This window comes from Sinocyclocheilus rhinocerous, unplaced genomic scaffold (genome assembly GCF_001515625.1).
Source record: "Sinocyclocheilus rhinocerous isolate Xijiao unplaced genomic scaffold, SAMN03320098_v1.1 scaffold3797, whole genome shotgun sequence".
Taxonomy (NCBI): domain Eukaryota; kingdom Metazoa; phylum Chordata; class Actinopteri; order Cypriniformes; family Cyprinidae; genus Sinocyclocheilus; species Sinocyclocheilus rhinocerous.
The window spans coordinates 185,842-203,315 of NW_015645539.1; the positions used below are offsets into that span (position 1 = coordinate 185,842).

General features: G+C 35.0%; 1 protein-coding gene across 3 annotated transcripts in view; it reads right to left on the reverse strand.

The window, feature by feature from the left end:
- tasora (transcription activation suppressor a) overlaps positions 1–13,288 on the reverse strand; it is a 39,584-nt gene extending 26,296 nt beyond the window's left edge. For 2 of the 3 annotated variants that reach the window (XM_016509948.1, XM_016509947.1), the window contains exons 1-13: positions 13,184–13,263; positions 12,957–13,029; positions 11,582–11,673; positions 11,367–11,498; positions 11,122–11,255; positions 8,922–8,953; positions 8,482–8,587; positions 8,299–8,402; positions 8,018–8,124; positions 7,877–7,949; positions 7,711–7,788; positions 5,044–5,613; positions 1,717–2,087 (exon numbers count right to left, since the gene is read on the reverse strand). In XM_016509948.1, coding sequence (XP_016365434.1) covers positions 1,717–2,087; positions 5,044–5,613; positions 7,711–7,788; positions 7,877–7,949; positions 8,018–8,124; positions 8,299–8,402; positions 8,482–8,587; positions 8,922–8,953; positions 11,122–11,255; positions 11,367–11,498; positions 11,582–11,673; positions 12,957–12,984 — 1,827 coding nt within the window. In that variant the 5' untranslated portion in view covers positions 12,985–13,029; positions 13,184–13,263. Of the gene's footprint in view, positions 1–1,716; positions 2,088–5,043; positions 5,614–7,710; positions 7,789–7,876; positions 7,950–8,017; positions 8,125–8,298; positions 8,403–8,481; positions 8,588–8,921; positions 8,954–11,121; positions 11,256–11,366; positions 11,499–11,581; positions 11,674–12,956; positions 13,030–13,183 lie in introns of all 3 variants that reach the window. The other variant, XM_016509949.1, reaches the window with a different exon arrangement.
- Between the last annotated feature and the right edge of the window lie 4,186 nt (positions 13,289–17,474).

A 17,474-nucleotide genomic window follows, 5' to 3' on the forward strand; every position in this document is an offset into this window, starting at 1 on the left:
AATGGTTTACTGAACAAATTGCTTTTTCTTTAAATAAATTCAATTACAATTAAAATTTTCTTAGGGATAAAAATCTACCTCAGATTCTGCTCTAAACTATAGGGAGCCCTTTTACATTACTATAAAGTTACAATTAACAACAGAGCCCAAACTTAAATTACTATTTATTTTTAACTATAATAAATCAACACTCAAGTTGTATGCAAACATGTAAATTGCACATAATGCAGTTTTAAAATTAACTTCTAAATTATACAATTTCTATTTGTTGTTGAAATATATTGATTTACACAGTGGCTGTCTTAACTTGTTTCATAAAAGATTTATTTAAACATACATTAAATAATCAAGACATCACTAACAGGTCAAGTAAAATATAATGAAGTATATAGTCTAATATTTCTCAAAATGCTCTAGACTTCATTTCTTTAGCAAATAACGAGCTGTGGACACTGATGACTTGCTTGAGGCAAGTGAAATGCTACGTGACATTTTGTTTACAAGCTGTTTTAATGACGTCTTTCCGCGAGTGAAACACTGAGCGATTATGTGAGATGTTCATTCATGTTTATTTTGCGTTAAAACTAGTAGTAAAGATGAAGGGATGAGCGCGCTCCATGCTGCAGTTAGAACTGAGCTTCTATACAGCGATCCGTCTCGCCTCATCAAAGAGCGCCAAAACGGCACGTATTGTCTGAATTTCCTGAAAAATTGATTGACATGAAATGATTTGTTCGGTACACATGCATATCGAACCGAAAGACCCGTACCGAACATTTTCGGTACAAATACGTGTACCGTTACACCCCTAGTTCATTTCAATAATCAGTGTTGAAATTGTTTTGTGCTGCTTAACATTTTTTGGAACCTGTGATACTTTTTTCTTTGATTCTCTGAATAAAAAATTTTAAAGAACAGCATTTATTCAAAATAGAAATCTTTTCTAACAATAAAAGTCTTTACTATCACTTTTTATCCATTTAACACATCCTTGCTGAACAAAAGCATTAATATCTTTAAAAAAAAAAGAAAAAGAAAAAATTGACTGACCCCAAACTTTTGAATATTAGTGTAGATTGTAACACAACATTTCTATTTTAAATAAACACTGTTCTTTTTAACTTTTTATACTTCAAAGAATCTTGAAAAAAAAATATCACCGGTCCCAAAAAATATTAAGCAGCAAAACAGTTTCAACATTGATAATAAATCAGCATATCAGAATGATTTCTGAAGGATCATGTGACACTGAAGACTGGAGTAATGATGCTGAAAATTCAGCTTTGATCACAGAAATAAATTACATTTTAGAGTATATTAATAATTAGTAATTATATTTCATATGATATCAGTTTTTTCCTGTATTTTTGGTCAAATAGATAAAGCCTTGATGAGCAAAAGAAACTTATTTAAAAAAAAAAAAAAACAATCTTACTGATCCCAAACTTTTGAATGGCAGGGTACATATTTTAGTTTCAAATGATAAGCAGTATTTGAGACGGATAAATGATAGGCTAACGTTTGTATTTCCTGCCCGAAATAATGTAATTACCGCAAGGACCAGCCGTTAACTATCTGTCCATTACGAACACAGACCACTTTTTTCTGTGACTAACTACATTTTTTTAGTCTTCTCGTCATCTATTTAGGGGCAGCCCTACTAAAGTAGAGTTTGTGAGGGTGTAGATGTGGAGTTGTTTGAGCGCACTGATCTACCTCCAGACAGTCGCTCCTCTCGGGCTCCTCCTGCACGAATCTCTCCCTGAGGTCGATGTCGCGGTCGGTCGGGAGGCCGAGTCTTGACATGCTGTCGAACAGAGCGGAGTCAGAAATGTCCGTCGCAGCGGTGTCTTCAGGAGACTCTGCAGCTCCTCTGGTCAGGGTGTCTATCATCCTCAAGACCTCCAGCGCCCCCTGCCTCTTGCCTCTGCGCAGGTCCGTGTCAAGACTGGGCTTTCCGAAGCGGTCCAGGATCTCCATGATCTTCAGCGCTCCCAGCTGAGTCTTGTTCTTCCTCAGGTCTGTGTCCTGAAGACCGACGCTGCTCAGAAGATTAGTCAGAGATGGAGTGGACTGTCTGTCGTCCGCTGATCAAGAGAGGACACTAGATTAACCACTGACAGCAACAGTAAACAGCTGTTACTCAATTCAAACTAGGGCTGTCAAAAAAAAAATTTTGAATTTAGAATACTCGTTGAATTTAAAATAAAAATCCATATTTAAATGCAAAAACGTTGCATTTGAATTTTATGTGTGCATCAGACTGCCTTATCAGTGGCGCACGAGATGCGACGACCATGTAGGTTTTGTTGCATTTTAATGTCCTATCCAGTTGAACCCACTAGCGCAGCGCTGCTACGTTATTCATTCAAAATATTGCGGAAAAAGAGAACATCAATGCTGAGATGATGTTGTTAAAGTCAAAACCAAGCCGTTTACACAGAAGGCATATTTATCGCATTTTCTGATAGGGACATCTATCACCATTGCACTCGCGTCTCGCACAAGAGAGCCGCATGTTTAAAATTAATGTAAGTTCAACTTTTAAAAAAACATGTCTCGAGACTTTGGCGTTTTTTTCCCCATCTCACTGCATCTCATTTTTTTTAAATGAAGATTGTACTATTTGTGATCGTTTTTCGGTCCATTGTATTAAACTATACATATATACATGATGCTGTTTTGTTTCTAATTGTTTAAGCAACTTAATTATATATGGTTTATAAGCATTATTTTAAACATTATGCACTTCTTTCACAGATAGTCAAGTTCTTTTATTGCTTTGAATAAACGTGCATTAGTAATATTTTGCTCGATGCGCCCTCTTGTAGCCTCAGGAGAAAAGCCAAAAGCTTTTTTCACCCTAGTTGAAATTATGCCTTTTAAATTCGAATATTAATATTTGAGTACAAAATTCTAATTTAGTTTTTCAGCCATTTTGACAGCCCTAGTTCAAACTCCTCCTCAAAAGCACATTTTCAGTGCAAACAAGACCTAGTGCATCGAGAAAATAAGCTGCATCTTCATCTCCTGTCTATTTTTTACAAGATCATCTTCATTAGGGCTGCATGATAACGGTTAAATGGTTAAATCACAGTTATTTTGCTCAAAAATATAATCACGTTCATTAATCATGGTTGCTGTCATTAAATGTTTTACATTTCTTCTTCAAAATGATTGCACTTTTACATAACTGCAATAATAACTTTTACATAATTACAACAACTGAAGAGAAAGTCAATTTGCATGGTTTGCAGAGATTTAGTCTTCTCATTGGTCCACTGTTTTGGAACTGACACTGATGAGAGGCACAGCGTTAAAGTTGAAATTATTTTAACCTGACACAGCATCTTAAAAACGTGGTGCTTGTGCGAGAGTGCAACAGTCATTCACGTCCGTACAGCTTCGTTTACATAGAAAAACAATAGAAAATAGCGTTCTGTGTAGTGTTAATTTCATTAACGAAAAGTGTTTTTTGACGAGCTTTTTTTTCCATGGCTAAAACGAGATGACAATAAAGTCAATAAACAATAACTATGACTATATCAACATGCAATATCGTTGACGATAAAAGACGAGACTAAAATGTATTTAAAAAAATTAAAACTATACCAAAATCTCTTTTTATTTTTGTCGAAAAAAGAGACAAAATATTTTGACTGCTGAACACGCCTCTACTACGCAAGCTTTCATGTTTGCGGTTGCCAGATATCAAAAGTTTCAATCCTCAAATCAAAACTTCTATGTTAAAAGGGTACATTTTCTGCCAACTGTTTTGCTTTTTTTTTTTACTGTTGTGTTAATAGAGAAACATTATTGCAATTATTGAAATTAGGAATTTCACTGTTATAATATATATATATATATATATATTTTATTTTCACCAGTGTTCATAATGTAGACAGAGAGAGTGCAAATCTAAGTCTTTGTTATTAATTTATATAACAAATAGCCTATAATAAATCAGTGCACTAGATGAGGTAAAATAAACCATTTGTATGTGGCCACATTCTATTGATTTGTGCTTACTGGTGAAAGTGCAATACCTGAAACGCAAAAATAAATTTCTCAAATGACAACAATCATTGCAATTATAATTTTGAGCACAAATAATTATTTAACCATTTAAATCAGTTTAACCATTAAACAGCATGACGAAAAGATTTCATTGACTAAAACTAGACTACAATGCCCAGACATTTAGGGGTGGTTTCCCGGACAGAGATTAAGCCTAGTCCTAGACTAAAATGGCCCTTTAAACCAGATTAGCAGAAATCTGCTTTCTCTGTCATGGTTTTAAATAGTCTTAGACTTAGTCTAGTCCAGAATTTAATAGGCTGATTTCCTGGAAGAAGACTAGAGCTACTTCAGGACTAAATTGAGGCTTAAATTAATGATAAGTAAAAAGCACATCTGACACAGGACTGAGATTAATTTTAAAGTTTAAAGGCCCGTTCACACCAAGAACGATAGCTATAAAGATAGCTATAAAGATAACGATATTAGCGTCCACATGCACCAATATCGTCTGTTTATTCTAAGCGCACGCTCATCTGCAGCTTTAAATTCTCCAGCTCGTTATAGCAGGATTGAATCTGATTGGCTGTCAATGTTTTTATCGTTTATCTAAATAATAATCGTTCTGAAAGTGATCACAACGATATCGTTTCTCTGTGTCTTTATCGTTATAGCTGTGGTGTGGACTCTAGTTATCGTCCTTGGTGTGAACGGGGCTTAAGACTAAGACTAAATTAAAAATGGCTGACAAAATGAACACTAGTTCTGTGTGAACAGCCCCTTATACTTTTATTTTGGGCAGAACCTCTCAATAGAGATCACTGAACTTCAAACTACATGCAATCTGGCAACCACAACCATGAAAGCTTGTGGAGGCTTGATGCAAGATAACGCAAATGGCAAAAAATATTTACATGATAAACAACCGACGGGCCAATACTGCAGACGATTATGCGTAATAAATCGAGAGAAACAGAAATCATGATACACGGTTCATGGTGCAGCCCTAAACTTCGTTCTCCTCACCTTCTCTTAATTCTGCGCTGGGCTGATTTCTCTGGCGTTTTGAGCTTCCCTCATGAGCGTCGAGATCCAGCTTCCTCTTCAGCGCGCAGGCGTCCTCCGCCGGCTCTGGATCTCCCTCCTCTCCCTTCGAGCTCTTCTTGTTCCTCTGGATGAGCTTCAGCAGCTCCTGGACTTTGCCCGGGTCATTATGAGGGGCTGCTCCCTCAGGCTGACCCCGCAGCTCCTCCACCTTCTCCTTCACGCTCTCCAGAAGCATGGTGAACACGGCAGGCTTGTAGATGTAGGGCCGCACGAAGCTCTCCCAGTTGGTCTTCTGCCGGGGCGCGGGAAACAGCTTCTCCCTGGTGTCCAGTTTGGGGTCGTAGTCGGTGCGGACGCGCTGCAGGGGCTTGCCCTCGCGGAGGTGAGTGAGGTAGTCGTAAACCTGCTGCTCTACGGCGGCGCTGAGGTCAGCGGGAGGCTCGCCGCGAGCCTTGCTCAGAGCGCAGTGGAGAGCGGAGACGAACCAGTCGTGCTGGGGCATGATGGGACTGTGATGCTCTGACGACACAGCTCTGCAGCTCTCCGATGCTTTACCAAGACACAGACGGTTTCATTACCACATCATAAAATTAAGATCTGATCGGTGAAACACACTCGATGCAAATATGAAAACGCAGACACTTCAAGCAAAGGCAGCTTGATTCTGTACATTGTTGTGTTCTGAATGCCACTGTCAGTTGAATCTTAAAAATCAATTTCGAAAAATACAAATTAAACAGAAATAATACTGAAAAGCAAAATGCTGTTTGGAAAATGTATTCTTCATTGTTACCATTTCCTTGCATAATTTAAGGTTAGTTAATTGGTTAACACTTTATTTAAAGCCTTTATATGTGACCCTGGACCCCAAAACCAGTCATAAGGGTCAATTTCGCTGAATAAATAAGCTTTCCATTGATGTGTGGTTTGTTAGGATAGGACAATATTTGGTCGAGATACAACTATTTGAAAATCTGGAATCTGAGGGTGCAAAAAAAATCTAAATATTGAGATAATATTATAATATTGAAATAAAATATTTATATTAAAATCACCTTTAAAGTTGTCCAAATGAAGTTCTTAGCAATGCATATTACTAATCAGAAATTAAGTTTTGATATATTTACGGTAGGAAAATTGCTAAATATCTTCATGGAACATGATCTTTACTTAATATCCTAATGATTTTTGGCATAAAAGAAAAATGGATAATTTTGACCCATACATTGTATTTGTTGGCTATTGCTACAGATATACCTGTGCTGCTTATTACTGCTTTTGTGCTCCAGGGTCACATATATAATGCACTACAAACATAGTTTTAATGCATTAATTGTGCCTGGTAATGCACCTTATAATGCATTGTATGATTTCATGAATACCAGTTATACATTAATACATTATAAAATACATAATACATTATCAGTGTTGGGGAGGAACTAGTTACATGTAACAGCGTTACATAATTTAATTACAAAATAAATGCGTTATACTTTATTTTAAGGTGTTCTTGTTACAGTGTAATTATACATTTAAGTACTGAGTAATATTAATTAAGTACATGTACTTACTATATGGTTAGGATTAGGGTTTGGCTTAGGGTTACTTGCATGTAATTATGCATAATTTATTGTTATTATAATAGTAAGTACATGTAACGTGTAACAAGGACACCTTAAAATAAAGTGTTAAAAGTGTTACCAATAAATGTAATTGCAATCTGTTACAGTTACTGTGAAAAAAAAAGTGTAGTTAAATTACAGTTTCAAAACGATTAACGGTTTAGAAAAATTTAGAAATTTAAATTTAGAAACGAAATCAAATGTAGTCAGTTACATTACTTTAATAAAGTTCACTACTCATTACATTTCAAATAGGGTAGCTTGTAATCTGTAACCCATCACATTTCCAAAGTAACCTTCCCAACACTGTGCATTATAACACTTATCTATTCACTGTCACACCTTTAGAAAGTATAATGCATTAAAACACTTCAAAAACAAACCTTCAAATATTATAATGCATTTTAACGTCGTTACATTTATGAAAATATACAATGCATTACAATATGAATACATTTACAAAGCATTATATTTATAGGCTTTCAGCAAAGTGTTATTGTTAATTGCTTTAACTTACTATTAAGTTCATACTAATTTATTTTAATAGTGCTATTATTTACAGAAAAAAGTAAAACCAAGTTAAACAGTTAGAATGTGTATTTTATTTCATCTTTGGTATTGAGACTTTTTAAATCTCATTAGTATCAGTAAGTCTACTGAATTTTGGCACTGCGACAACATTAGCTTGAAGAGAACCTCGTTGACCAAGTTAGCTGAATTAAGATAAACAGTGCACGTTTATGAATATCTACATGAACGATAACATCTGTTTAATAGCACAGACATTTGAAGGCAATACAATCGCCCGCCATGAGTAATGAAGTTTATTTTCTCCACAAGAACCGTTAAGAGTGAGACTAAGTGCTTGCAAAGCATTCCCGTCTGTGTTTGCATACTTGCATTAAAGGGGTCATATGATGCGATTTCAAGTTTTCCTTTCTCTTTGGAGTGTTACAAGCTGATTGTTTCTGGCTCTAAGAGGAAATGCATCAATTTAACCGAGTGCATCTCTCCAAATACTCACCGCTCTTCAACCAGTCACGCTTCTCACGGTAAACAAAAAGTGCTTGTATAGAGGACATTTTCCAACCGCCTCGTCGCTCTGTAAAATCAAAATAGAGTCGATTTCATTCGGATATTTCAAAGATCGGTTACTTTTACACTAGCATTTGACCATCATTAGATCATACCGCTCGAGTTGTCCATTTGACTGGCAGAAAGCAAGAAGAGGAAACCTCTGTCCCTCACCATATTCACCAGCACCTGCAGTGAAGAGACAATCAGCTCATGTGCACACAGCTGCAGAAACATGAATCAGGACTGATGCTCACCAGACCCTCCTCCTCCAGTTTCTGCAGCAATGCGGTCAAGCTCTTCGGAGAAGTTCTGTCTTTCTCCACCACGTCAAACAGACTGCAGAACATGCCACTTTTAGACACTACAATAACAAAGCAGATCCATTATTTACATCACATCATCTTTTCTCATTAGCATCCCTACATTAATATGCAAAACAACAATAAAGAAACAAAACAAACATGCATATCACAATATACTATACTTTAAGGCTCCAGGCTGTTTAAAGCATAGGCTGTTAAATTAGTGCTCAAACCTTCATGGCTGCCCGTGTAGAGGCTCCAGGAGAAGAGGGCAGACGGGATCTTCTGCTTGACCTGCTGCAGGCTCATGACTTTACCGATCTCAATCTTCTCTGGCCTGAAACAACAACAGCCATTGTTCTTTATCACATGCCCGGTGTCACTTAACACACACATGGTGACTGCTGTTGACTCACAGTTTGTAGGGCAGGAAAGGTTGAGAGAGCGATCGAAGGCTGGCCTGGTACACATCTTTCCCCCCGTTCACAAAATGCCCTCGCCATACCGTGTAGCAGCGCCTACCTATCACAACAACAAAAGGAAATGAACAAAATTCTGTCATTATTAATTTGACCTCATGTCAAGTATTCTGTTATTTTTTTCCTATTCTACTAAAGGTGAATTTGAAGATTTTTTTCAATACAACGACAGTTTATTGTGATAGTGACTTCACAAAGGATGTAAAGCTACTACAAACTACTTGTATGGTGTTCTTTTGTCCTTTTTGGAGCAGTATAGAAAAGAGATCGGAGAATTAATTTTAAAAAACGCTTCTGTGTTCCACAGAAAACACTGGTGATCTTTTCCTTTAATAACTGAAACAAAATGCTGTTTTGCTGAATCAAGTGATGCCCACCTTTGCTCGTCCCTGATGGCTGACTGTTGGACCTGAGGAACAACACAAGACAATTTTAATGATGAATGATGATGAATTCCTTTTACATACGTACAATGAAATTAGGATAGCATCATTTACATATATCACATAATGCACATACAACAAAACATGAATTACAAACGTAACTCTGTGTTACATACTTGTACAATAAAAAGCTGAACTGCACTAAGACTTACTTTCAACTAGGGCTAAAACGATTAGTCGACAATGTTGACTAAAAAAAAAGCTAATGTAAGAGCCTGCAATAATGTGGTTTGACCAGTGTGGCGCTGTAGTGCAAGACTGTAATTCAGCCCTCCTGAATGCAATTCAAAAGAACACACACAACATACATAGAGCGAATGGATCCAAATTTAATATTTGCTGTTTGATTAAAATGCTGTTTCCCTCCTTTTTCTTCTTTTTTTTAAAATCTATTGTGGTTCAATGTACATATATGTATAGTATACGAATGAACATGTGTATATATATTTATCTATGCGTACATGCATATATACGTTTACAAATAATAATAATAATAATATGATATAGAATAGATTAAGAGTGTGCATAATATAATGTATAATAATGGTGCAGTGAGGGTGGGGAGCTCTGTTGGAGTTTTTCATCCTTTTTCTTTTATAAAGTGTTGTTATAATATTTAAAATATTAATAAAAAAGACTTTGGGGGAAAAAAAAAAAAAAAAAGAGAGAACACACAGAGCTCTTCAGAGCAAACGCAGCCGAACCTGAAGCTGCTGAGCTGCGTTTGGATGAATATGAAAATATATGCTGCGCACTTTCCTCTCAATAACGAAATAAACACAAAAACTGACAGCGGTGAGAAAGCAGCAGTTAAGAAAGCATCTGATTACAGCGATGTGGATGTTTGCACGAGCTCTGCAGCTTGGTACTCCAGTAAAGTTCAGTCACGTCTCGTTTATTTATATAGTACGTTACACAATAGATAGCCGTAAATCAAGCAGCTTTACAGTAGTGCTGTCAAACAATTCATCGAATCCAAAATAAAAGTTTTTGTTTACATAATATATGTATGTGTTCTGTGTATATGTATTACGTATATATAAATACACACACACAGTATATATTTTTTAAATATTTACATGTATATATACACATTTATATATTTATATTCTTATATTTTATATTATATATAAATATATTTAATATATAAACATAACATATTTTTCTTAAATATATGCATGCATGTGTATTTATATATACATAATAAATACACAGTATACACACATATATTACGTAAACAAACACTTTTATTTTGGATGCGATTAATCACGAGTAATTGTTTGACAGCCCTACTATACCGCATTAAACATGAAAAACCGGAGTAAGTGTTGCTTTCAGTTAGAATTACTACTTGATTTTCTGTTATAAAGCAGCTCTCCAGTGTGGAGCTAGCTAATGATTGAAATCTTTTTATTAGTGGGGAAAAAATTATTTCATTAAAGTGATAGTTTGGTTTTCAGAAATCAAAGCTTGACCTAGCCCAGGACGGTTTCATAAGTGACTCTTATGACTTGTTTCTTATCCATATGACTAACAAAAGACATTAGGCAGGATGATGTGTCATTCAGTTACTTTTTCATTTAAAATGTCATGTCATTTTGTGTGCCAAATATATTTATTTGTATAAATTAATTGCATAATTGTTACATAACATGATTTTCAAAAGCTGAACTGATTACCTTTATTTGTTAGATTATGTATAACTAATTTAACTAATTGCAAAAGCTGAATAATCAAAAACTACTGATTAATCAGTGAAATAATCGAGGATTAGTCGATTAATCGTTCTAATAATCGTTAGATTAATCAATTATCAAAATAATTGTTTGTTGCAGCCCAACATTCAACATAAGAAAATTAAGAATTACATTGCACAATAAGAGAGTATTGTATTCAGAATAAGAAGAAAAAAATAAAGGGTTGTATTGCACAATAAAGAGTTTTATGCACTAAGATGTATATTCAGAGTAGGAAAAGAAAGTGTATTACACTAAGACTGACATTTAGAGTGAAGAATATATGTGAGGTCAGCGCATATTAAAGTTCATAATGTTTACGGCTCTAGGAAAGGAACTGTCCTTAAGTCTCCTAGTCCTTGTTTTAATACTGAGAGTAAAGGAGAGCAGTCAGATACCTGAGAGGAGGCAGCGGTTTGGGGGCCGCTGTTGAAGCCTCTTTGCCTTTAAAGTAAAAAGAGACCACCGCATACGGACACAAGTGTCTCGGCCTGGACGAAACCTCAAAATCCACATACTCATAAAAGTATTGCTGTGAAGAAAGCAGCCATCTTACAGCAAATGCATGTGATCATGAGCATTTGATAAAATATTTTTATTCCTATAGGAGTTATTTTACTCGAGTTTATTTGAAGGACTTTACCTGCGTGTACTCGAATGCCCTGTACGACTGTAAAGACGTCACTCTGGTTGAGTTCTTGGAGAAATGGCTGTCAAATTTAGGTGTAGGATCCATACCTTTGGACATGCAGTCATGTACACTCTTCACTTTACCCTGGAGGACAAAAGACCGGACATTTCTCAGACTCAACAACACTGTTTCATTTGAAAACAACATCATTCAAGCTGCTGCTGTACCTTTATAACTTTAAATATGATGATGTTTCCTGTAAATCCAGGCTCGATGGGGCTGATTTGAAGTAAATCAGAAAACTGACACAGGTAAACACCTGCAACATCAACATAATCATTACTCACTGGATGCACTACAGATGTCAAAAATTACACTTCACTGGTCAAGACAACAAAGCTGAGTTTCCTGCAGAACATGAAACAATCTCAAAAACAGCTCTCCATTTCACACAGTTCATAAGTGACCTCAGTCACGGGTGTTTTCCTCCTGTTCTTAGCAGTTCATTACCAATCTCTCGCCACAATTATTTTATTATGCTCTTGATTCCTTTCCATTGGTGGCGCATCCACATCCAGTCCGCTCTTTAAAAAAATACTCCTCATGAAACTCAAACATTAAAAGCTGTTTTGATGCTGTGGCGTGACAGATCGCTGTATAGACGCCTGTATACAGTTTCTTTACTACTAGTTACAGCACAAAATAAACATGAATGAACATCTGATGTAATCACTCAATCAGTGTTTCAACCACGAAAAGTTGTCAATAAAACATATTTTTAAACAATATGCCATCCATGTAACATTACATTTACTTTAGGAAGGCCATTCAATGTCCAAAACTCATTATCCAGCTAGAAAAACAAACAACTCTAGAGAGAAGCATTTTCCTAAATATATGCACTATATTACATATTCATTATATTTTTTACTTAACCTGTTGTCTTCATTATTTAATGAATGTTTGAATAAATGTAAAAAATGTTTTACACCTAGCATTTAATTGTTTACATTTCAAGAATAAATTGGAGAAGGAACATTGCTATAAATATTAATTTTATGAGAGGTTTATAATGATAAATTTGACATAAAAACTGCCTTGGGTGCAAATTAAATGTTTGGTTGTTGGTTACATTTTCAGTTTTGGCTAAATGAAAAGTTTAATTTTGGTGTTTTGGTAAAACATATATATAAATTTTGATGCATCACAAATTAAAATTGTATTTTTATTTTACTTTTTTTTTTTTTTAAATGAACTATCAGAAAATAAAGAAATATTAATCTAGTAATGGTATTGTACAGCAAAATAAGTCCCTGTGACTCCTAGCAAAATACGACCTACCAAAACTCTAGAATTAGTGTTATATAAAGGATTTTACATTTGATGATTACATTTTCAGTTTCTGCTAAAAGAGAACTTTAATTTTGGTGTTTTGATAAAACACACACACACACACATAATATTAATGCACATTAAGAACTTTTGACACTCATAAAGTGTAGTTCTCATTTCATTCCCTGTGACTCCTAGCAAAATATGACCCACCAAAACTCAAGAATGAGTGTTAGGAAGTCTAGATAGATGTGTTGAAGGTTATTTCACCTTTTGATGGATTCCCCAACATACTCATCCAGCTGTTGCCAACAGACAGTCCTCTCTCACACACCACCGAGACCTGCAACCAGCACACACACACACACGAGAAAAAACACATCAGAAAGTGACCAAAGAATGACAAATGATCATCTGTTTAGCTGAACGTCACTGCGTGATACTCTGAGTCTAAATGCACTGAACTAATGAATGGCTGAACAAAGGAAGTTGTTTACCTTTTGGGCATCACAAAGCAGGAAGCAGAAAGTCTCAGACAGCTCTTTCTCTGTGCGCCCATCATGCTTGAGCTCCCTTCGCTTCTCCATGAACTGCACATTCAAAACATCACAAGATTACTCTTGTACTTGATGCACAAAGATCGATCTCAAACATCCAGACAAAGCTGAAAGTATTATTGTTCAAAATTGGTCTCATAACCACAGACATATAACTACACACACAGCATTAAAGCCACGCTTGAATCTCAGTTGACCGCATAAAAATAATTATTCAGAAGGAATGAAGAATGAGATTACTTGGATTTGTGCAGACAACAATCTGTCGAGACACACTGGGATTATAAACTGATTATAATTTGTTACTGTCATCTTACTTTTACAGTGTAATGTGTTATGGTGGTATGTTTTATTTATCTAAATGCATATTTATATTTAAGTTTGCATACATTACTTAATCCACATGTGTATGCAAGCACTCAGAGCTCCCAGAAACCATAACAAATTCCTTGTCTGTGTCTGTGTGTGTGTGTGCATTTGCCCAATAAAATGCATTGTGATTCTGACCAAGATGTGCTTCACTCCTTTTTTTTATTTTGAATATGTGTTTTTAAAGGATTATTTCACCCAAATGGAAATCTGGTCATAATTTGTTCACCCTTACATTGTTCCAAACTCATGATTTCTTGATTTCTACCACACAACACAAGCAGAAAGTACTTGCTCTTGTTGACAGAATATAGCTCACATATGGACTACTTTGAAGTTTGAAAGCTCCAGTCTCCTTTCACTCTAATTGCTTGAAACAGAGCAGTCAGATACATTCTTCAATACATTTCATTTTGTCATTCATGGAAGAAAGAAATTTATGTTATCTTTATATTAACTTTATATTAATTAGTCTAGTAGTTTTTCTGTGGTATTGAAATTGGAATTGAGAATTTTAAAATATAACTGGCATGTGAAATTTTAGAGTCATAATAAATGTATTTATCAGAATACAAGTAGGGCCAAGTATAAAATGCATTTTATTTTGTCCCAAATTCCGTTTCCAAATTTTTCTGGACTACTTTTTAATGGTTAATTTAAATGTTATTAATCAAAAAGCATGTCTAATTAAAATCATGAAACTTATACAATTTAACATCAACTTTTTAAAATTTTAACAAAAATGACATGTTTAGGGCCCTATGAAATGTTTTATTTTTTCTCACCTTATGTTTTATAGTTACCAAATTCTCGGTTTTAGCATGTCTAATTATTTAAAATCATAAAAACAACTTAATTTATTCAAATATATTCTTACAATAGCCTTATGAATTTTTTAATTTTTTTTAATCTTTCCTCAGACATTCTGTGTTGTGCACAGAAATTTTTCTGGTTATCAAATGAAGGCATAAAACATTAATTTAATTTATCTTTTAATTAATGAAAATTAAAGGGGTCATATGATGCGATTTCAAGTTTTCCTTTCTCTTTGGAGTGTTACAAGCTGATTGTGCATAGATAAGATCCCTGAAGTTGCAAAGACTAAAGTCTCAAAACCAAAGAGATATTCTTTATCAAAGTTAAGACTCTGCCACGCCCCCCTAAAACGGCTCATTCTAACACGCCCCCACATATCTACCCCACTATGTGGAAATATTTGCATAATGCACCCAAATGTGCACGCAAAGAAAGATTAATTGATCGTTAATTTAAACGACGATCGATCATGGAATTGATCGAAAATTGACATCCCTAGTTCATATATGGATAATATCACAGGGGAATGAATCACAGCAGCAGTTTTTGTGTCATGCCACACAACAAATTTTGGTTATACAGAGGTCTACCGAAACCTCAAAATCAGGATGGTCAAATCTCCACAGCACAGCACATTACAAGCTACATGTACATATGAAGGGGAAGTCGTGGCCTAATGGTTAGAGAGTCGGACTCGTAACCCAAAGGTTGCAGGGATTGTAGGTGGGGGGAATGAACGTTCAGCGTTCTCTCCCACCTTCAATACCACGACTGAGGTGCTCTTGAGCAAGACACCGAACCCCCAACTGCTCCCCGGGCGCCGCAGCATAAATGGCTGCCCACTGCTCCGGGTGTGTGCACTTTGGATGGGTTAAATGCAATATAAGTATGGGTCACCATACTTGGCCACATGTCACGTCACTATTAAAAACATTCAGCACATTCTAGTTTTTTATAGACTCAGAACTGACGTCCAGATGTAACGATCAAGTTTCACATTTCTTTGATTATTTAGACAATTAAATTATTTTATATATATAAAAAAACACATTATTCCATATTCTCTCCAATGTTGTCTTGTTAATTATGTAAAAATGAAAGGCTATGGAAGCAAATATGGTGCAAAAATAGTTTTAACATAACTTATATTCTACAAACATAAAAAAACAACAACAACAATAATAACTGATTATAAACAACTTTAAAGCAGAAGTTAAAAGATCTGTAGGTCTAAAAATCTACATGTAACACATTTAACATTCACTAACAAATACTTTATATATTGTTATATCAGTTTCATTTCTACTGTCAAGACCAGCCTTTATGCAAAAGGAAAAATCTTCTGACTCTGAGTGTATAATTATTACCAATTCATTGATTAAACATTAGAAATCGACATCAAAGACTATGCATTTAAAAGACTAGCCAAGGCAGCAGCACAAAAACATAATAGTTACTGACAAAAAATATTATAGTTGACAAACACCCAGAAAATCATGAGACATCATTTTTGGCCAATATTGCACACCCTAATTGTTCTACTGATAACTAACCTAATTATTTGTTAGATTTACTTTGTAAGAAAAGTAGAATATTAGTTGTTAAAATGTTTTTCTTTTAAAATAAGTGGAGCCAACAGACTTATGGCTGCTCTCCATACTGTCCTACTGAAATAAAGGCGAATAGACCACTACATTTTACCTTGTATTATAAACCCTGCATCCATTGGTACATTTTGCAATAAATAAATAAAAAAAACTTTTTGGAACCATTTCCCTAACCCCCGGTTCTGACAAGCATACCGTCTTCATGCAGTTGCTTTTTATTAGTGGTTTATTTTAAAGGGTTCATATGATGCGATTTAAATTTTTCCTTTCTCTTTGGAGTGTTACAAGCTCTGCCAGATGGGAAACAAATCATAGACACTACTCGTCAATGAAGCAGTTCTGAAGCTTGTAATGGATGCATGTCTTATGAGGAGCATGATAATGTGTGTTTGCTTCAGATATTCAATGGTCACGGTCATAAGCATCAGTACCCATCCCACTAATTGACTCATTTTCAAATAGAACGCAAGTTGATTTGTAGCATTTTAAACATGAATTCAGTTGCTGCTGAGAGACGCAGATACGCCCACCAACTCCCTCCAAATCCCCAGTGATCCCCATCTTAATGAGGCTGACAACTGCTAATGAACGGCTGGAAACTGGCTAGTAAAAGACACAGATTTAATAGACTATACCTTTACTTAAAGTCACCATGAAATCAAACCATTCTTAGTTTTCTAGAATGTTGGATTGTTTACTATAAATTTATCTGCACACATCGTTATTAAAAAAAATCTTGTAATCTTTTAAGGCAAGACTTGAAATATGATAAACTTCTAACAAATATATATAACCATACTTCCACCGGATGATTGATTACAATACGAATTGCAAACTAGGGATGTTCATTTTAACCGGTTAACCGTTAACAGACCGTAAGAATTTTGACCGATTAATACAATCAGTTAAACGGTTTAAAAAGTCATTTATTTATTTATCAAAATATTTAAAAAGGTTTGCTGCATGGTTAAAATATGCTACTCGTATAAAAAAAAATTGTTTTTTAGAGGGGAAAAAAAAACATAAGTCGCATTTTATTATTTCATTCAGAAATAGGCCTAATGCTGACGCGAAATGTTTACAAACATTATAATAAACACTAAACATAGCTAGGCTATTTTAGTTCCCCTCACTCTACAACAAATCCTTTCAATTAACAGTATGTAGAAAAGAACAAGAATTAAAAATATAAGAAGCTATAGCTAGGCTATATAAACTACAAGCCAAAACAAATTCATTTAGGCTAAAACGAAACTGAAACCAACGTTGGGTCTCTCATTCCACACAAAATTAAATGTTTCCGTATTCGCGATGTATTTGAATGGCAAATTATTATTTATTATGTAGCCTACTTCACTCAAGTTCCAATATCCACGTAAAACAAAATGTTTTGCATAACATCACGGCGGTACTGTGATAACACTTAATGGCACAGATTT